General features: G+C 45.4%; 1 protein-coding gene across 2 annotated transcripts in view; it reads right to left on the reverse strand.

The window, feature by feature from the left end:
• Positions 1–6954, reverse strand: part of STK32B (serine/threonine kinase 32B) — a 407675-nt gene extending 400721 nt beyond the window's left edge. For both annotated transcript variants that reach the window (XM_070371877.1, XM_005893204.3), the window contains exon 1: positions 6581–6954. In XM_070371877.1, the coding sequence (XP_070227978.1) occupies positions 6581–6632 (52 nt within the window). In that variant the 5' untranslated portion in view covers positions 6633–6954. The remainder of the gene's footprint in view (positions 1–6580) is intronic.
• Between the last annotated feature and the right edge of the window lie 15697 nt (positions 6955–22651).

A 22651-nucleotide genomic window follows, 5' to 3' on the forward strand; every position in this document is an offset into this window, starting at 1 on the left:
GGCTATACTCTAATACAGAAGAAAGAGTGTTGTTGTTTTAATCTTCTTAATCCAAATGCCTCAAAGGGAACCAATGCCACCCCCTGAATCCAAGGGTGGATATGTGATCCAGCTCAACCAGTTAGAGCCTCCCTGTTCACAGCCTTGACCCAGGACCTTATCAGATTCCATCAGAACTAACCCTAGAATGTTCTCTGCAATGATGGTGAAAAAGATATCCCCTTCCCACACTTGGAGCTGTGGGGCTGTGAGCCTGGGGGTGGTAAGGGCTCCTCCATGGGAGGGCTTAGCTCCTCTAAGCCCACTTGGAGCCTCACAGAGGACAGAATTCAAGAAGGAAGATTTCTGATGATATTATTCAGGAACCTGGTCCAGCCACAACTGATGAGATTTACACCTCCATTCACTGGTTCACTCATCCATCCATCAAATGTGTACTGGGCATCTGGTATGTGCCAGGTGTTCTTCTGGGCCTCGGGAACACAACAGTGAATCAATCACACCATATCCCTACTTTAAGGAGCTTTTAACTCCTTGTGGTGGTGGTTGTTGTTCAGTCCTCCAGTCGGATCTGACTCTTTGCAACTCTTTATAACTCCTTAGGAGGAGACAACGCATGAAAAAAATGAAGTCCATGTTAACAGGATCATTCGAGTTGCTGCATGGAGGTGCCACTGAAAGGAGGAAGAGGAAAAGTAAGGAGGTTATTGTTATAACCTAAGCAAGAGAGGTGACCCTGGCTTGGACCAGAATAATAGCGTTGAGAGGGAACCAGAGCCAATTAACTGCTTTCAAAGGAACTCATGCTGCTTTTCGGTCACTTGCAGCTGATGGAGGCTGGCATGCCCTATTCCATCTCGTTTCAGATTCCATCCACATTAAATACACTCACTTTACGCACCACTAAGAAGGAAGAAATGCTGCCAGTTAGCCGATGGTGTGATTCTTTCACATCCCTTGAAAGAGCTCCTTTAGACCTTTTATGAATGTTAGTAGGAACAACTATGAACAGCACATGCAAATAATAAAACTATATCACAAGTACCACCATGATCAGCAGTCATCATAAAGCACATCCCAATTTCAGAAATATTAAAACACAGGGAAATGTGTGCCTTAGAGTCAATGAAATCCAATAGTATGTACACATTTGTCTGATTTTATAGAGATGATTGAAACGTGGTTTATCCTTATGAAAACCATGCTTACTTTCTAGAAGGGCTGAAAGGTATAAATGCATCTGACAGTTCACTTCTACTTCACCTCTCAGATTGACTCATGGCCATTTTCTTAATCCCCCACGTACAAGAGGAATCAACATGAATTTTTAAATGAGGCATAGATCTTCAAATGTAATTTTCACATCTTAGACTCCTGCATTAGACACACACATGCCTGGTACACATAAGGACACCAAGCCCATAAGCCCACATCCCTTACATGGCATCTCTCCACATTATGAAAGCAAAGTTCATTCAAAGCAATTCTGAGGTTCCTCAGAATATTTTTCACTTCCACCTTTTGCACAAGCCATAACTGGTATTAATACAAGGATGGAAAGCAATGTATAACATAAGTGAGCTTGCTCCAGCGATAAAAGACTGAAGACAAAGTTGGGAGTGAATCCTGCAGCATTAGAGATCTCAGTCACTTTGTGAATCACAATGACAAGGACACCCCGGGTTTAAAAGACTGTCTAAGTGAATCATGATTGCAACTTCAGGGAGTGATTTTTTTAATTGCCTTCATCATCTGAACAGGCATAGAGAAAAACAACTTTTGTCGTATATGTATTTAAACAAAGAAGATATTTTCACGTTCTAGGCTGCATGCAAAGTTACCTGACCCAATAATTATAACCCAATAATTATAAAAAGAAATAACATTTCCTTTTAAATGTCCCTTTAACTCCTGAAAATCTAAAATGAGAATACCCACAGCTGGTTACAAGGTTGTAAAATCAATACTTTCAAATGTGGGTGCAGGCCATAAGTTGATACAACATTGATTTTTAAAAAACCCTTTAGAAATATAATTTAAGAACATGTTTCTGAAATCCTAGAAAGTATTCAATTCTTTTGATCTAATAATCTCACTCCTTGCATCTAATTTTAAGGAATTCACTTTAAAAAGGAGGAATGCTTTATGTATAAAATTTTCAATCAACTTACTTATAAAGATGAAAAACTGACAATAGCCTGCATGTCTAACAACAAGAAAAGACTTACGTAAATTATCATAGTTCCATCAGATGGAATATTACAGCCCATTAAAATATTAACTTTGAAGACATTATAACAACATAATCTACTTAAAATACGATGCCAAGAGAAAAAGCAAAAAGCATTTTATTGTGACAAGTGTATCCTTATGTAAAAACGTCTAGACATAGATAAGGACAGTAAAGGAAACAAACAAACAAAAAAAAAAAGTAAAAACAATTTTGCCACAAATCTAGAAAGGGAGATGATTTTGCTTTCATTCCCAGAATGTGTATTATGATATGACTGCTCAACAAAATGTTTTTTGAAGATGGTAGCTGATTATTGTAAATGATCAAGTGCATTCAAGGTGTATTGTTACTATCTTCCTATAGACATTTGCATAAAGAGACCGCTATCATATTGTGATGCATGTGCTAGTCTCATTCTGCATTGGCCCTACATATCTGTTAGAGATGAATTTTCCTGTAGATCTCCAGAGGTGGCACAGGGAACAATGTCAGGTACCAGACGCTGGAGTAAAGAGGCCTGGGGGTGAGTCCATTCCCACACAGGCCATGGGACCTTAGTGAGTTTTCTGGAGGGCTCTGTAACCCCTCTAGTAAAATGCAGGTGCGGAGACCTCCCTGGCTGAGCTGTGATAATGATTTCCAATTAGGTATGAAAAGGAGTCCACACAATGCATCACTAAGCTAGAGTTTTTAATATTACCTAGATACAAGATGGTTATGGTACAATGATGCAATGACAAATTTCCAGTTAGAGTGTAGCTTTAAATTACTTACAAACCAGGTTTGTTCCAGTTGAGGAGGTATCTGCATCTTCAACCCAACAACTCTGGTTTGCAAGAGCATGTTCTTTGGCTGGACCATGTCACTGCCCTGTTTAAAATTCTTCCATGACCACAGGTGCCCCTAAGGTCGATTCCAAACACATGGCCACTGGGTCCTTTAAGATCAGCCCAGCACTCAGGACCTGAGGCTTCCCTCCTCACACACCACATTGTGAGAGTACTAAAGTTCCTACAATCTCCCCAGTGAGCCATGTTTAGATGCTAAAGCTGAAACTCCAGTACTTTGGCCACCTCATGGGAAGAGTTGACTCATTGGAAAAGACTCTGATGCTGGGAGGGATTGGGGGCAAGAGAAGAAGGGGACAAAAGAGGATGAGATGGCTGGATGGCATCACTGACTCCATGGACATGAGTCTCAGTGAACTCCGGGAGTTGGTGGTGGACAGGGAAGCCTGGCGTGCTGCGATTCATGGGGTCGCAAAGAGTCGGACACGACTAAGCGACTGATCTGATCCGATCTGATCTACCTTTGCATATTCTATTCCCTCCCTCTGAAATACCCTTCCCCTCTCTACCAACCTCTCCTTCCTGGGAACTCATACCATTTCTGCAAGGCTTAGTCTAAGAGGAAGTCTCCTCTGACCCCTCCTCCCTGTCCCAGGGTTAGGGTCCCTCTTGCAAGATACCAAAGTCCCTTGAGCTCCTTGCATCATCCTAGCTATCTGCCCTGCAAGCTCCCTGAGGGTTAGAAGCTTACCTCCACCTTCCTCATAGTCCTGTTGCCCAACACAGGGGTGAGTGCAGAAAAGATGATCAGTAAATGCCTATGAAATCAATGAATCAACTTGCACAGGTGTTGAGAAATAGACTGGCAAAACCAAACAAGTTAATGTTTCACTGAGCTGGAAACTGGTAAAATGAGAGTCCTAACCTTGGGCTTTAACCAGCTGACCTTGAGCCTGACCACTTTCAGAATGAGGAACAGCAGGAAAATCAAAAGGTGGCTCTGCTAGATATAACTATTTTGCCAATAAATATTTTAAAGCAAAGTTCCCGGAATAAAGAAAAAAGACAGTTGTCAATATAAGGGACAAAAACTTCCTCTGTAAATAAAAGAAGGACATTAAGAAAATTATCTAAATTACCTTTGACCCAGGCTAGTACCATGAACCTCTAAAATCGGGAGTGATAAAATTGTGTGCTTTTCTCTGGAAAGGAGTCCATGGCTTTTATCCAAGTATCCTGCTATAGACTAAACTGTGTCCCCACCAAACTTCAGATGCTGAAGCTTCAGCCTTCAATATGACTATATCTGGAGAGGACTTCTAAGGAGATAATTAATAGTCAGTGATGTTATAAGGGTGGGGCCCTAACCCTATGGGATTGGTGTTCTTATAAGAAGAGGAAGAGCAACCAGAGATCTCTATCTCCGGAGCACACACAGGAAGGCCATGTGAAGACCCAAGGAGGAGGCTGTCTACCAGCCAGGAAGAGAGCCCTTGCTGGAAACCCACCCTGAAGGCACCTTGATCTTGGACTTCCAGTCTCCAAAACAGTAAGCAAATAAATTTCTGTTGTTCAAGCCACCATCACCAACAGATTCTAATGTCTAAGCATCTGTGGTATCTTGTTATAGTAACAGCAGCCTGAGAAGACCAGCATTGGTCCCTTCCCTAAAATAGACAGGAAACTTTTGACTTGTTGAAAATAGAAAGGTTTTGACCCAAGTCATCCTCTCCATCTGTCAATGAGTTTGTATCTTCTCATAAGGTCTGAGCAGCTCTGAATGTAACCTCACAGGACAAAAAGGCTCCCAGAGGAACAGGCCTGCCCCACGTCCACCTCAAGCAAGATGTCCCTAGCAGAGCACACATTTAAATATCTATTTCAGTGTCGAGATCACTTTGCTTTCCATAGAGCAGTTCAGGGTTACTGTGAGCTTGGTTGGGGGAAGTGTTTAGCTACACAGTGTCTGAATGCTTTCTGGAACACACAAGGGCCTCCCCCACCCACCTGTTTACCTGTTCTCTGTCCACTCCTGGCTCCCCACCTACCTGTGCTCCAGAATAACAAACAGGAAGGGATCAATCCTCCTTGGGTCCCCACATCCTATGCTGGCCCCACTTAAAGCCCTTAGCATGGTCCTCAGTGCCACCAGACTGGGAACTCCTGTTAAGAAAGGGCCAGATGGGCCTGACTCAATTACACTGACTGTACTCAGGTATTCTTCTCAGAGGGACTGTGGGGTGAGCTTTTGACTACCATCCGCAACCTCAGACTTCCCAGGCAAAAAATCCACCTGCCAATGCAGGAGATGCAAGAGAAGTGGGTTCAATCCCTGGGTTGGGAAGATCCCCTGGAGGAAGGCATAGCAACCCACTCCAGTATTCTTGCCTGGAATATTCCACAGACAGAAGAGCCTGGAAGGTGACAGTCCCTAGAGCTGCAAAGAGTCGGACACAACTGAGCATGCATGCATGTACAGCCTTGGAAGATCTAGAGACCATGACCAGTGCCCAAAAGCCTACTGTCTCCAGGGCAAGAGTGTCCAGCCTCCAAGCCAGCAGTGACACATCCCTTTCTTCACCTGTAAAATAGTACAACAAAGGTACCCACCTCCTAGGGTTGCCATGAGGCCTGAGTGAGGACATATAAAGCCTAGAACAGTGTCTAGTACATGAAATGTGTTCAGTAGTCCTGGCTCTTATTGAGGGCACACGAGACTGGAGAAACCGGTGCAATAGGAAACGGAGCTTTCACAGGCAGAGTTACCAGATAACAACACTATATGCAGACCTCGGTACTGATTCTATTTACAAGGCACTTCTCACATGGACTACCAGTGGTTAAGTTTCAAACAATCCCCTAACGTAGAGGGCGGTTATCATAAGTTATCTCCTAGATGAAGAAAGGAAGGTTTCAGAGAGGTTAAGGAAGTTGCCCCACAGAGACACAGCGCTGGGAAAGGGGTTCTGCTGGTCCAAACACCAAGCTCCACCGACCTGAGCCGCAGGAACCCAGTTCTGGAGTTTCCACACGGTTGGACCGCCTACAACACTCCTTCACCTGGGAGGCGGCCAACAGCGGGACGCTTTCCGCCCGGCCTCAAGAGTTTAACCAGGAAAAGTTTCCCCAGGCTGTTCTGGGCGAACGAGGAGGGCAGCATGGAACCTGCCGGTGCACCAGACCAAATGCATAGTACACACACGCGCGCGCGCGCACACACGCGCGCACATACACACACACACACACAACACCGCCTTCTGCAGCCGCCGGCTCTAAGGGGGGACCTCGGCTTCCCCGGAGCCCGAGCAACATACGGACTCGCCTCCGAAGTCCACTTGTCCCTCCTGTCTCCCCAAGTGAAGCCTCGGCGTTCTCCCTTCCCTAGGAATCCGCGCCCGGCCCTCCCTGGGCGCCGTCTCCCGGGCCCCCCTAAAGGGGCGCCGAAACAGAGGAGTTGCCTCGGAGGAAAGCCCCGCGCCCGGCACGGGTCGGGCGCGCCGCCCGCGCTCAAGCCGAGAGTAACGGGGAAAGGAGGGCTGCCGGACCGAAGCCCTCTTACCTTCCTCATTCTCGTCAAACACCGGGGGCTTGTGGGAGTGGTTCCCGCCCATATTCCGCCGCGGCGGCTGCCGCTGCTACATGCCCGGCCGCCGGGATGCGGGGCGCGCCGCGCGGGGTGCGGATGCGCCGCGAGCGTCCAGTCCCGGCTGCCGCCGCGCGCCGAGCCGGAGGGGGCCGAGCGCCGCGCAGGGGCGGGAACCGCGCCCCCTCCTCCCGGGCGTCCCCCTGTCCCTGGCGTCGCTCTCCCGGCGTTCCCGCCGCGCCCCGGCCACGCTAGCTCGTCTTCCGGGCCGGGTTCCAGGCGCCCGCACGCACCCGAGAACGCGGGAGCTCCCAGCGCCGGGGCCGCACGGAGCCGCGCTCCTCACTGGAGACCGGAGGCGGCGCGGGAGGAGGAGGAGGAACAGGAGGGGAAGGAGGCGATGGGCGCGGGCTGCGCAGAGGGGGCGCGCGAGCGCAGCCCCGAGGGCGGCCTGGAGGAGGGGGCGCGGCGGGCGCTGCGGGCCAGCGGGTCTAGGAAGAGTCGACGCGGGCACTCGAATTGAGCGCCGGGTTCGCCCAGAGGAGTCGGGCGCTCACCTCCCGGCGTTAAGCAAGTCGTGAGCCATCTAGTGTGCGCCGGGCCCCAGCCAAACGCTTTAGAAGCGCAATCCTCTGTCACCTCCAAAAACCACTATTGCCCATTTTAGAGTTGGGTAGACTGAGGTTCAGGGGTAAAGGAGCTCTTCGGTTAGTCGGCACTGGCTGCGGAGGAAGCCCCTCGGACGCCCCATTGACCTTATTTGCCCACTTGAGCAGAGTCCCAGGCAATTCTGCAGCAGACGTCTTTCCTCTTGGTGTTTTCTAAATGTTTAGTCGGACACGACTGAGCGACTTCACTTTCACTTTTCACTTTCATACATTGGAGAAGGAAATGGCAACCCACTCCAGTGTTCTTGCCTGGAGAATCCCAGGGACGGGGGAGCCTGGTGGGCTGCCGTCTATGGAGTGGCACAGAGTCGGACACGACTGAAGTGACTTAGCTTAGCAATGAGTCTGGACCCTCTCGGACTCAATTTCTCCCCTGCATTCTACGGGGGAAACTGAGTCCCAAAGGGGGCGGAGTTTGCCTCCAAATCATTCTCCCTAGGACTGGCTGCGCATGGGCCTCGGGAGTCCCCTGAAACTGAACTAAAGCCTGTTAGCAAAAGGGACGGGGATGCTTAAGACGGGGGTGCGATGCGTGCGCCCCAAGGCTCTCCTGGGGCGAGCGCGGACTCTCAGAGGGACCCGCAGGTTACCCGCGCAGTGCAGTCCCGCCCGCCCAGCGCGCCAGGCAGCCAGGATCGTTGGCCACATCCTGCCATCTACTGGGCGTCTTCAGCCACCGTCTGTGCTTCGTATTAATAGAAAGCAGCGGTTCTTTTACTTCCCCATCCTTTCTCCCAGCCCCCTAGTTTTGCCTCTGTCTCTGTCTCTCTCTCTGGGAGACGAGGGGGAGAAGGAGACTATGGATGGATGAGATGGTTCTCTAACATCACAAGAAACCTCCCGGAGACGATGGGAGGTGAGTGAACCCTGGGAGCCAGCCCCATCCAGCCAAAGTTTCAGGACTGGCCCAAACCACTAGGCCTCATGGGTCAGACAAGCCTCATTCACAGAACTGCTCCCACCACTTACAGTCTCTGTGCAGTTCCAACTTCGAGTTCCCATCTGTGAAATGGGGAGGTTGGTATTAACTCCCCAGCATTGCTATGAGGATTCTATCACATCATATTTATAAAAGTGGGTAACAGGGCCCAGGGACATAACAATGATGAATAAATATTTCTTGCTTTTCATTTTACTGACAAGCATTGGCTGAGTGGCCAGGCTATAGCGAGCAATATAATGAACCAAGATAAAGCAGGTACAGCCCCCAGATCAAGGCAGGAAGAGGGATGGTGACAGGCATGAGCACTGGGTCCTGTTCCTCCCAGATTTCACCTGACTTTGACATTCTCTAGCAGGCTAACTTGGGTAAATTACTTAACCTCTGCTGGCCTCAGTTTGTTCACCCATAACATGGGTATGATAATAATGGTATTTTCACCCTTCCTAGGGTTGTTATGCAGAATAAATGATGTTGCTACGTGGAACGCAATAAACACAACACAGGTGTTAGTATTATCTTCCATAAGGAGCTGTGGTGTAAATTGTACTCTGGGCTCACAGTTCTTCTCTCCCTGTCCTTGACATGGCTCACTGGGATGAGGGGGTGTTTCTTACTTTCTGACCACTGACATGGAGCATGCCATTGAACTTAGTTTGGCCACTGATCTATGGGAGGAAGTGATGGTGTACCGGTTCTGAGTGACAGCCTTAAGATGTCACATGTTTCAGCTCTCTTGTCCTTCTGCCATCCACCATGAGAAGCGCTGGCCTTGGGTAGCCTCTGAACCCCAAGGGGCACACTGAACCCCACATGTAATCTGAAGCAGAGCTGCTGTTGAGTCCTGCCCCAGGGCCACGGGTGTGAGGTGTGGTTTGTATCAAAGCCATAGTAGCAGAGTACAGAACCAAGGTCACTTCCAAAGCTGACTGAGCCCCTTTGTAACCATTTCCAAAAGCCCCCCTGATCAGCACCAGCAGGCTTTTTGACCCAATATTAGGCAAAAATGCCCACCTCAGTAGTCACCCTATAGCACCCTACCCAGTCACCTAATGTCAACTTTCCAGCAGGGATTTTCTTTGTCCCAAGACTATTAAAATTGGCTACTAATCCAGAAAAATTATCAATTCTCTGTGGTCTGTCAGGAGGCTGGCCCACTGTGCTCACAGTGCCTACTTTATCTCTGCTCTTTATTCTTAATAAACTCGCTCCCTTCTGAAATGCTCTGTGTCTGGAAATTCTTTTCCATCCCATGTTGACTGCTTCAACAGCTACAAGCTTACAAGCAAGAAAATTAAGTGTTCTTGTAAGCCACTGAGATTGGGGGGAAGTGCTGTTCCACAGCATTATCATGGAAAAAGCTGATGAATACAGATATTCAATTAACAGTCATGCATGCAAAGGCTATAACTGCAAACTGTGTCGTGTGGAAGGAACCCTAGGAGGCTGTGAGAATACAGGAAGCCCCTGTCCCAGTTCTGAGAGTCTGGGCAGGTGCAGGGTCCCACGGAAAGAAGTCATGAGCATTTGTTCAAGAAGGACGACAGAGGATGAGATGGTTGGATGGCATCACTGACTCCATGGACATGAATTTGAGCAAGCTCCAGGAGCTGATATGAACAGGGAAGCCTGGCGTGCTGTGGTTCATAGGGTTGCAAAGAATTGGATACGACTGAGCAACTGAACTGACTGAACTTCCTCCTTTGTTGAACAAGCGTTTTCTGGACAATTACTGTGGGTCAGGTCCTGGGGTGGGTGCTAAAGACAGACCCTGTGATGAATAACACAGGATCTATGAACCTGAAGTTTAGAAGGCTGGTGCAGGACAAGGGCAACACACACAGGGAGGCCCCTCAAGTCATCGAGTCCAAGTCTGTGCTACTCGCCACGAGACAGGCCAATGAATTAGGAGACAAGCTGTTGGGGAAAGGAGTAGGGACTTTATTTGGAAAGCCAGCAGACCAAGGTGATAGTGGACTAGTGTCTTAAAAAGAACCTTCATCTTTCCCAAGTTACAATTCAGGCTTCTCTTTTACTCAAAGGGGAAGGGGTGTGGTTAGTTGTTCCAAACTGCCTGGCGTCAGAATCCTTTGCTCTTGCAGTTATCCACTAGGTCAGGCCACAGTGTTTCTGTAAACCTTCAACATGGCAAATGTTATTCCTTGTTCTGCAACTTTTTATCTCTGTATAAACAGAAAAGTGTTATACCTCTAAAGATCAGGGCCTTGAGAAGGGGCTATCCTGTATATCTCATGCTCAGTTCAGTTCAGTTCAGTCGCTCAGTCGTGTCCGACTCTTTGCGACCCCATGAATCGATATCTCATGCTAGAGGCAATATTATCATATATTTTTTTGCCTGCGACAGTGTGGCATGTGGGATCTTAGTTCCCTGACCAGGGATTGAACACACACCCGCTGCAGTGCAGGCATAGATTCTTAACCACAGGGAAGTCTCAACATTCTTAACTGGTAGCAAAAGCAGTAAACAAACACAAAGGTTAAAGTAAAGGAAACAGATCCAAGATGGAGTCAGATTTGTTCTTCCTTATCCACAAAGAAGCCAACTGGAGGGAGATGGTGTGTGAGCTGAGATCAGAAGGACGAGAAGGAGTCAGCCATGTGGGAGGAAAAAGGGGTAGCTGGGTAAAGTACTAAAGCCGAGTAAGGGGGGTTTCGGCTGTTCCAGGAGGCTGGAGCAGTGTCGGAGCACAGGGGTGGTCAGGATGGCATCTGTGATACATCGTATGGAGCGCTCTCTGGGTTCCAGGTCCGTGCCAGCCATTTGCAGGAAGCATGGCCCTCCAAGCAGCCTCTTCCCTGGATCCTCTCCCATTTATAGATATTATTCCAGGCCTGTTACTTCCAGTGCTTTTCATGGATCACCCCCTTTTAATCCTCACAACAAACCTGGCCAGTGGGCTTGACCGTAACCCCTGTACTGACAGACACAAAAGCATAGAAAGATTAAAGCCGAGTCCAAATGGTTGCAGAGTGGTGGAGGTTTCAGTCCACAGCTGAAACATAGTTATCAGATCGTAAAGAAACGGTGTAGGGAATAGTGGCTGTGAAATTCAGATCATTTTAATTTTCTTTTTAAAGTAGTTTTATATTATTTTCTGTACTATCAATATTTTAATAATAAGCAAAAACAATGAGAAATATTTTCATTTTCAAAAAAACTTGTGGGCGCTAATCCACACCTGATTTTGTAAGGCACATTTCATGGTTCATACCTAAGTTACTATGTGTCAAGAGGCAGTGCTAAGAAATCCCCATTTTGCAGGGGATCCAAAATCCTTCATTTTGGTTAAAAAGAAGCTCAGAGAGTCAAGTAGCTTGCCCTTAATGCCACCGTTGCCACCTATGGCCATGGTAAAAAGTTATCATAAACTTGGTGTCTTAAAGCAGCAGACGTATATTTCCTCACTGTTCTGGAAGTCAGAAATATGAAATGAAGCTGTCTGCACAGTGGATTCCCTCTGGAGTCTCTGAGGTAGGGCTCAGTTACAGGCTTCTTCCTGCTTCTGATGGCTCCAGGGACTGCCTCCTTGCCTCAAGGCTGTAGGACCCCATCCTTGCTGCCATCCTCACGCAACCTTCTGTCTTTTCTACGTCACCTCCTCCTCTGTCTTTTGTTGCTGTGCTTAGTCACTCAGTCGTGTCCAACTCTTTGCGACCCCATGGACTATAGTCCTCCAGGCTCCTCTGTCCATGGAATTTTCCAAGCAAGAATACTGGAGTGGGTTGCCATTTCCTCCTCCAGGGAATCTTCCTGACCCAGTGATCAAATCCCCGTCTCCTGCATTGGCAGATGGATTCTTTACCACTGAGCCACCTGGGAAGCCCTCAATACAAGAAGTGTACCTGATAAAACCTTGGTTAGAGGGGATGTCCAAATAGCTTCTAGCAAAAGACTTCTTCCCTGTTGTCATTTTGTCCTTTAATTAGCATGCCCTGAGCTTGTCTTTTATATCAGATGCTGCGCTAGGAGCATTAAGGAGACCAGCAAGTAAAAATGCATCCTGACACCTGCTATGATAAAAGGCTGTCCAGGGTGTCCTGGAGGCAGAGCAGAGGATTTGTGGTTGTTCTCTGTGTCTCATCATCTATAAAATTATCATTTGTCCCAAGGATTATGTGAGCTACACAGCTATAGATTTAGAAGAGATGTAAGTGAATCCATATGCATAATTAAGGCTAATACATAGTATATATGCTTCAAAGGTAAATAGAGGTTTATGTTTTCATTCCACATAGAAGGTCAGCTCTTAACTCTTCCTACTTACAACTCCATAAAATATTCTTTACCAAAAAAGATTTTTCAGGTGCTGAAAGACGGAGGAAATTTCACTGGACCCTTGTCTTCAGAAGCCCACTGCCCAAAGAAGACAGATAAGAACTCCATTCTCCTACCGGGTCTGGGTGAGGTCTTTGGTCAAGGAGACAGAGTCAGGTGTTTAATCTGACCACCCCAGCCTCCCCACCAAGACTCATTTCCAACCAGGAAGACCTCCAGATGTGGAAATGGGGTACAGATGACAAGGTGGTGTGCTCTATCACTCTGCTGTCCCTATCAGACAGCTGAGGCTGGGAAGCCTCCAGAAACTCTCTTCATGACTCTTTGTGGCTGCAGGAATCAGTCCTGTACTGCCAGCTGAATTATTCTGAAGTAAGTATTATACCTCACTCTCCTTTCTCCTGCACAATGTGGAGTGTCACTCAGCCTTCTGAATGAGAGTGGCTGAGCTACTTGATGTTAGCCATGTTCTAGACAAAGCCAGCTTACAGATCTGGCTCTCTTGCCTGGCTCACATGCTGGTAAGGCTTTGTGCGGTCTTTTGACTCCCTGCAAAATAAATCAATAAAATAAAAGCCATCTGCTTCTCTGCCCTGAGAGGATCTGTCTTCTGTCCACAGAAGGTTAACTGTGGATAAACCAGGGAAGTTACAGTCTAGGGCTGCTCCTATGAATCTGACAAGGGATTGAGAATACGATTTTGTGTTGCGTCTCGAATACCAAATAGAGGCACAGAAAATAAGAACTGGGATGCTTTTTCTGACTTCAGTTTTCGTGAGTAGATTCTCGGGGCTGCTGCTCCTATCACAGAGAGAATGATTAAGCATTCACCAGACTTGCATTTAAAGCTATAAACTCCAGCAGATTTAACCTGTAATTTTATGTAGCACGGTCATGCTGAGGAGGCTCATATAATTCTCCGGGGTAGGATGTCTTCTGTGCCAAACCGTTGTTGTTTTGTTTTTTTTTTTAATCTGCTAGATCAGCTTTTGTTATCTTTTCTGTTAAGCCTATTTTATTTAAAACTTGATTCTGGTTCACTTAGAGTAAATACCGTCTGCTTGCATTCTTTTTCAATATGTTCTGTTTGGCAGCGTTGTACATTATAAAGAAAAAAAAAAAATAAGAAGAAAGGCTGTTTTGTGGCACACCAAGATAAGGAATGGTTTGTACAGCCAATTCGTTGTTGAAAATCACTTCACTCGGGCAGCAAAATCTCCCTAAAGATTTTTTTTAAATGGTAATTTCAAAGAGTAACCTTTTATTGTTAAGAGCCTTTGTGGGTGAGTGTGTGTGTGCACAACAGCTTACTTAAAAGAAGGGTCTGTCACTTGCTACTGTGGCGGTGTAACTGCTTTTCCTGGGTAGTCCAGCAATTCTGAGCGCCTCATTCTTTTTTTAAAACAACTTGCATAGTAGCTCCATGTTGACCTCAAATTAATTAAGTGTTGGAGGGAAATTCTAGCTGTAATGTGAACCAGGCTGGGTCAGGAGGAAGGCTTAGTAGCTGCCAAAAGCAGCATTCATGGAATGTGTAACACTGTGTTCCCCCCTGGGTTGACAGGAGTTCTTAGGGGCTTAAAGGAATGAATACCGCAAACTGCACTTGAACTTGTGTGGACTTATGTATGTGTGTGCTTGCCCATGCAAGCATGTTTCAGTATTTTAGTGGGGAGAGAGTAAAAGTCTTTCTTTGTTCCTTAAAAAGTTCCCTGAGTCTTCCTCTGCTGAAAAAAAAAAAGGACTGAGAACCACTGATCTATAGAACCACTGCTGCTAAGTTGCTTCAGTCGTGTCCGACTCTGTGCGATCCCATGGACTGCAGCCCACCAGGCTCCCCCATCCCTGGGATTCTCCAGGCAAGAGTTCTGGAGTGGGTTGCCATTTCCTTCTCCAATGCATGAAAGTGAAAGGTGAAAGTGAAGTTGCTTAGTCGTGCCCAACTCTTAGCGACCCCATGGACTGCAGCCTTCCAGGCTCCTCCATCCATGGGATTTTCCAGGCAAGAGTACTGGAATGGGGTGCCATTGCCTTCTCTGGATCTGTAGAATAGTTGTGAACTAAAAATGCCACCTGCTCTATCAGTGAACAACACCAGTGATGTTGTAGCTATCAGCCACTACAGCCACTCTGGATGGTGTTGGTGAGCTCTTAAGGAACTCAGGATGGAGACGAAATACTTGCCCTCCCCTCAAATCATCAAATTGTAGTGTCCCCTCCCAGCCTAAACCCCCTGAGGAAGTTCAGGATGAGAAAACACAGGATACTGACCCTAGATAGCTGAGGTGTATATCAAAGGAATACTTTCTTTTTATGTTATGCTTTGCTTTTTATTAATTTTTATTGGAGTATAATTTCAGTACAAAGTTGTGTTAGTTTCTGCTATATAGCAAAGTGAATCAGCTATACATATATACATATACATATATACATATACATATATCCCTTCTTTTTTAGATTTCCTTACCATTTAGGTCCCCACAGAGCACTGAGTAGAGTTCCCTGTGCTGTACAGTAGATTCTCATTAATTTTCTATTTTATACATACTAGCATATATATGTCAATCCCAATCTCCCAATTCGATGATCCAGCGGTTGTTGGCAATTTGATCTCTGGTTCCTCTGCCTTTTCTAAATCCAGCTTGAACATCTGGAAGTTCACAGTTCACGTACTGTTGAAGCCTCAGTTGGAGAATTTTGAGCATTACTTTACTAGTGTGTGAGATGAGTGCAATTGTGTGGTAGTTTGAGCATTCTTTGACATTGCCCTTCTTTGGGATTGAAATGAAAACTGAACTTTTCCAGTCCTGTGGCCACTGTTGAGTTTTCCAAATTTGCTGGCATATTGAGTGCAGCACTTTCCCAGCATCATCTTTTAGGATTTGAAATAGCTCAACTGGAATTCCATCACCTCCACTAGCTTTGTTTGTAGTAATGCTTCCTAAGGCCCACTTGACTTCACATTCCAGGATATCTGGCTCTAGGTGAGTGACCACACTGTTGTGATTATCTGGGTCATGACAATCTTTTCTGTATAGTTCTTCTGTACATTCTTGCCACATCTTCTTAATATCTTCTGCTTCTTCAAGAGATGGGAATTCCAGACCACCTTATTCTGCCTCCTGAGAAATCTGTATACAGGTCAAGAAGCAACAGTTAGAACTGGACATGGAACAACAGACTGGTTCCAAATAGGGAAAGGAGTATGTCAAGACTGTATATTGTCACCCTGCTTAAACTTATATGCAGAGTACATCATGTGAAGTACTGGGCTGGATGAAGCACAAGCTGGAATCAACATTGCCAAGAAAAATATCTGTAACCTCAGATATGCAGATGACACCACCCTTATGGGAGAAAGGGAAGAAGAACTAAAGAGCCTCTTGATGAAAGTGAAAAAGGAGGGTGAAAAAGTTGGCTTAAAACTCAACATTCAGAAAACTAAGATCATGGCATTTAGTCCCATTACTTCATGGCAAATAGATGGGGAAACAATGGAAATAGTGTCAGACTTTATTTTGGGGGGCTCCAAAATCACTGCAAGATGGTGACTGCAGCCATGAAATTAAAAGACGCTTGCTCCCTGGAAGAAAAGCTATGACCAACCTAGACGGCATTTTAAAAAGCAGAGACATTACATTACCAACAAAGGTCCATCTAGTCAAAGTTCTGGTTTTTCCAGTAGTCATGTATGGATGTGAGAGTTGGACTATAAAGAAAGCTGAGTGCAGAAGAATTGATGCTTTTGAACTGTGGTGTTGGAGAAGACTCTTGAGAGTCCCTTGGACTGCAAGAAGATCCAACCAGTCCATCCTAAAGGAAATCAGTCCTGAATATTCATTGGATGGGCTGATGGTGAAGCTGGAAGTCCAATACTTTGGCCACCTGATGTGAAGAACTGACTCATTGGAAAAAACCCTGATGCTGGGAAAGATTGAAGGAGGAGAAGGGGATGACAGAGGATGAGATGGTTGGATGGCATCACTGGCTCAATGGACATGAGTTTGAGCAAGCTCCAGGAGTTGATGATAGACAGGGAAGCCTGGCATGCTACAGTCCATAGGGTTACAAAGAGTCATTACTGAGCTGAATCTCCCAGTTCATCCTGTCCCTCTCTTCTCCTTTTGGTATCCATGAATTTGTTCTCTATGTCTGTGTCTCTATTTCTATTTTGCTAATAATTTCATCTGTACCATTTTTTTAGACTGCACATATAAACAATATTATACTATAATTGTTTTTCTCTTCCTTACTTGCTTCACACTGTATGACAGTCTCTAAGTCCATCCATGTCTCTGCAAATGGCACAATTTCATTCCTTTCTATGGCTGAGTAATATTTCAAGAGTAATATTTCAAAAGAAAGGTTTCAATGAGCCCAGACTCTTGTATCTTCCCACATATAGAAAAACGCTAAATTCCTTAACTTGAGATACTTGGTTTTCTTTAATAGTAATCTTTTGATGTTTTGACTATGTCACCTTTTCTGTAAAAACTCCTATAAACCCTGGCTCCCCACTTACCTCTTTGGATCAGTCTTTCAGAGCTAGCTGAGATGCTGTGTTCCAGGCTCAAGTTCTCAGTTTTGTCCACTGAATAAAACATAACCCTCAACTTTTAGGTTGCATGGGGGTTTTTTAGTCTACATAAGAAGTCACATGAAGTAGCACTAATAATAAAAGGCATCATGTATTGAGATGGAAGGTGTTTGACCTAAGAATGACTTAGGAGGCAGAAGACAGATTTTAAAAATTCTATTGTCACTGCCTCATTATTCGATCTCAGATAAACTACTTCCCGTCCCTGGGCCTCAGTTTCCTTATCTGTAAAACTAAAAGAATAAAGGATTTGAGCTGTGTGACAAAGACTACAACTTGATTCTTGCTATTAATTTGTCCCTTCTTTCCTTTTAATAACAGAATATGTGAAGAATCTGTTTTAGCTGAGCACATGACTACCTGGCTAGAGACTGTATATCCCAGCTTCCTTTGGAAATAGGAGTGGCTATGTGACTAAGTTCCAGCAAATGGGATGTGAGAAATGATGCGTATGGTGACTGCTCCCACCTGTATAGACTGTGATAGGGACTTAAGAGTGAGCAGCTGCTTCCACCCTGAAGGAGAGGACCCCACCCTAGGAAGGAACAGACTAACCAGAGAAGGAGCCCAGGTCCCTGGATAACCTCAGACAGAACACCCTTCTGACCTTGGACTACCTGCCCTAACACGCTTCTGACCTCTGGACTGTTAAGAGAGGATGTTGTTGCTAAGTTGCTAAGCTTCATCTGACTCTTTGCAACCCCATGGACTATAGCACACGAGGCTCCTCTGTCCTCCCTTATCTCCTGGCTGTTGTTTAGTCACTCAGTTGTGTCCAACTCTTTGCAGCCCCATGGACTGCAGCATACCAGGCTTCCCTGTCCTTCCCTGTCCTTCACTGTCTCTTGGAGTTTTCTCACACTCACGTCCTTTGAGTCAGTGATGCCATCCAAACATCTCTGTCATCCCCTTCCCCTCCTGCCCTCTATTTTTCCCAGCACCAGACTCTTTTCCAATGAGTCAGCTCTTCGCATCAGGTGGCCAAAGTACTGGAGCTTCAGCTTCACCATCAGTCCTTCCAGTGAATATTCAGAGTTGATTTCCTTTAGGATTGACTGGTTTGATCACCAGTCAAATTTGCTCAAATTCATGTCCATTGAACCAGTGATGCTATCTAACCATTTCATCCTCTGCTGCCCTTTTCTCCTTGTCCTTCAATCTTTCCCAGCATCAGGGTCTTTTCCAATGAGTTGACTTTTTGCATCAGGTGGCCAAAGTATTGGAGCTTCATTTTTAGCACCAGTCCTTTCAATGAATATTCAGGGTTGATTTCCATAACATACTATTATAGTTAACCACCATAGTTATCATTGTTTCTTTGGTGCAGCAGTTTAGCCCAGTATTTAACTATTACAGATTGGATGAATGCCAAGACCATCATCTTCCTTTACATCCAGAGCAAATGGACACATAACAGAGGGCCAGCAAAGTGAGAAAATGAATGAACAAATGAATGGGTTTAATGGGCATATCAGGAATGTGATCGAGATAATTCATGAACTGGACTGGCTATGGATAAGATCATGTCTAAGTATCCTTCCAATATTAAAATTCTGTCGTAATGCTTCTCAGAACTGAGGTTCATTTGGGAACATGGAAGTGACTGGCATCGTCTTAACTGAGTGTCTTCCAAATAAAGGATGGGGAGGGGAGATTCTAAGAGGGATCAAGGAGATATAATGCACACTAACCCCTTCACTCTGCTCTGCCCCCTTTCAGTTATTTATTCATTCACTCAACAAACATGTGCTTGTTACATGCCAGGCACCAGTGGGTACAGAAATGAACAAGTCCACATGCCAACCCTCACAAGCCAATGCAGAAAAGGGGGCAATGGGTAAAGAAAACCAGAGTTGTGGAAGCTGAAACAGGTTGAAACATGGAGACATCTTAATCTTTGAGTATCTCCAGAGCTGGTCTCTAAAAAAGAACTACCTTTATCACTACTGACTTCAGCACCATCAGGAGTTCCTGATTTGCTTTGGGGAACTTCATCTGTCCGAGCCAGTTCTCAGAGTGCTCAAGGCATCTTCACTGTAGGTCCACTTCCTTTGCCTGCAGAGTAATTGAGATTGATTAGCAATGAACCTGGAGTTCTGGAGGGATCAAAGTTCCAGCCTGTGAGTGAGAAGAGCTGATTGTGATCAGAACCCACCGTGGCTGTTGGACCACTCGTTCATTACCCAGTCATTCCGCTCACACAGGCTTCCTTTCAATTTCCTCACTGGTGAAATGGGGATAATTTTTCCTGTCTTAGTGTTATAGTGGAAGCTACCAAGGGCTTCCCTGGTAGCTCTGCTGGTAAAAAATTGCCTGCAATGCAGGAGACCTTGGTTCGATTCCTGGGTCGGGAAGATCCCTTGGAGAAGGGAATTGCTACCCACTCCAGTATTCTGGCCTGGAGAACTCCACGGACAGAGGAGACGGGCAGGCTACTGTCCATAAGGTCACAAAGAGTTGGACACGACCAAGAGATTTTCACTTTCATAGTGTTATTGTGAAATTCAAAGCAAAGGACCCAACAGAGGGCCTGCTGTCTACCAAGGGCTCCCATGCAGGTGAATAGATACTGATTTGGTAGCATGAGAAATATTGCTCTAGCCCAGGAGTTCTCAGTCGGGGTGATTCCCACACAGGGGAAGTTTGGCAATGTATGGAGACATTTTTTTTTTTTTGGAGACATTTTTGATGGTCATGAATGGTGTGGGGGAAAAGCAGAGCTACTGGCACCTAATGGGCAAGAACCAGGGAAGCTGCTAAACATTCTACCATGCACAAGACACCCCCCAAGGAAAAAAAATATCCCTCTCAAACGTCAATGGTGTCAATGCTGGGAGATTGTGCTCTAGTCCATCAAAATACCAACTTCAACGTGACACATTCAAACTCTTGCTAGAGACCTATAGTATGCAATTTACAATGCCACCTTGCATTGGTATTTAATATATAATTATAAAACAATATTTCTGGATCATAAGGCAGTTCTATTTCCAGTTTTTTAAGGAATCTCCACACTGTTCTCCATAGTGGCTGTACTAGTTTGCATTCCCACCAACAGGTTAAGAGGGTTCCCTTTTCTCCACACCCTCTCCAGCATTTATTATTTGTAGACTTTTGGATCGCAGCCATTCTGACTGGTGTGAAATGGTACCTCATAGTGGTTTTGATTTGCATTTCTCTGATAATGAGTGATGTTGAGCATCTTTTCATGTGTTTGTTAGCCATCTGTATGTCTTCTTTGGAGAAATGTCTATTTAGTTCTTTGGCCCATTTTTTGATTGGGTCGTTTATTTTTCTGGAGTTGAGCTGTAGGAGTTGCTTGTATATTTTTGAGATTAATTGTTTGTCAGTTGCTTCATTTGCTATTATTTTCTCCCAGTCTTATGGACTCTGTGGGAGAGGGAGAGGGTGGGAAGATTTGGGAGAATGGCATTGAAACATGTAAAATATCATGTAAGAAACGAGTTGCCAGTCCAGGTTCGATGCACGATACTGGATGCTTGGGGCTAGTGCACTGGGACGACCCAGAGGGATGGTATGGGGGGAGGAGGAGGAGGAGGGTTCAGGATGGGGAACACATGTATACCTGTGGCGGATTCATTTTGATATTTGGTAAAACTAATACAACTATGTAAAGTTTAAAAATAAAATAAAATTAGAAAAAAAAAAACAATATTTCTATGACTGTCAGCTGTAATTCTGGAAACTTTGTCTCAAAATAGCAGCAGCGCAAGCTTGAGTTCCTTCTATCCACGTATGAATTGCTGCTGGCAGAACCTGATCCAACTTGCTCAGGTCCACTTGATTACTCATCAGGAAACAGCCTCATCTTCTAGTCTGGTCGGCAATTCTGGAGTTTATTTTCTGACTTCAGAGGCACGCAATCCTCATAATCAGAACCATAAGGGGCCTGCTGTGTGGAGAAGGAGTGGGATGTTGATGATGGTGATTACCACTATAAGCTGTGATGATTTGAGCGTTTTTTTGCAGCCAACATTCATTGAGCACTTACTACATTCCAAGCACTAAATGCTAAGTGCTGGGCATTCATGGGAAATAAACTAAATGCTAAGTACTGGGCACTGAATGGGAAATAAAATAAACACAGCCCCCATGCTAATTGCACCTCGCTGCTTTCAGATGGCTTTAGCATATATTATTATATTTGCACAAATCTTTGAAATAGGCAGGAATGGGAGTGGCTAGAGGTGAGAAAGTTACACTTACAGACAAGTGCATAATTAGGATTCTAAGTTGCAAACAGCAAAATGAGTCCTAAGTCACATACACATAAAGGGATAGTATTGAAGGATATCTGTTAGCTTACATAATCCCTGGGATGGCCAGAGAATCGAATAGGACATGATGCAGCCAGTAACCAAGATCATAGCTCCCCACTGAGCAGGCTGCAGGCCCAGTCCCACTGCTTCTTGGCACTGGCATTGGACATGCTGAACAGGAGGTGCAACGTGACCATCAATTTCTCTTCTGAAGCCAATTCTCCTTTAGTTGCTTCTAATTGGTGGGATCTAGGTGACGTCCTTTGTCTTAGCTGCAAGGGAAGCTAGGAAAATTGAATTCTGGTTCTGCATTGCAGAGGTAAGCAGGATTCACAAAGTGGAAATTTCCTTCCCTAAAATAAAAAGCTCATTCAAAAGATAAAGGGCAGGGCTGCCCTGGTGGATCAGTGGTAAAGAATCCACCTGCCAGTGCAAGAGACACAGGTTCAGTCCCCGATTTGGGAAGATCCCACATGCCACAGAGCAACCAAGCCCATATGCCACAACTGTTGAGGCTGTGCTCTAGGGGTTGGGAGTCACAACAACTGAACACACCCTCCCTGAAGCCAGTGCTCCACACGAAGACAAGATACCACAATGAGAAGCCACACACAGCAACTGGAGAATAGCTCCCCCGCTCCACAGCTAGAGAAAAGCCCATGCAGCAACAAAGACCCAACACAGCAAAAACTAAATGAATAAATTCTTTCAAAAAAAGATAATGAGCAGCCACCATAATGACATATGTCCAATCGCAGAGCAACCACGATGCCGAGCCCCAAATCCTGTGATAAGCAAGGCACAGACCGTTAGTGGATTAAGTGGATTAAGTAGGTAGATTATTGCAGTAATGGCCTCCAACTTGTATTTGCCTTTCTTTATTCCCACCCCCACCAACCTAGTATTTTATATCCAGTGAAATTATCCTTTAAAATGAAGGAGACATATGACTTTCTCAAACAAATACTGAGGGAATTCAGACCTGCCCTACAAAAATATGGTGAAAGACGATCTTTGGGGAGAAGGAAAATATTGTAAGTCAGAAACTTGGATCTATATAAAGGAAGGGAGACGTTCCTATAGAGAAGGAACAGTTCAGTTCAGTTCAGTCACTCAGTCATGTCCAACTCTTTGCTACCACATGGACTGCAGCATGCCAGACCTCCCTGTCCATCACCAACTCCCGGAGTTTACTCAAACTCATGTCCATTGAGTCGGTGATGAGAGAAAGAACAAATACAGATAAAATACAATCTTTTTTTCTT

Source organism: Bos mutus, chromosome 6 (genome assembly GCF_027580195.1).
Source record: "Bos mutus isolate GX-2022 chromosome 6, NWIPB_WYAK_1.1, whole genome shotgun sequence".
Lineage (NCBI taxonomy): Eukaryota > Metazoa > Chordata > Mammalia > Artiodactyla > Bovidae > Bos > Bos mutus.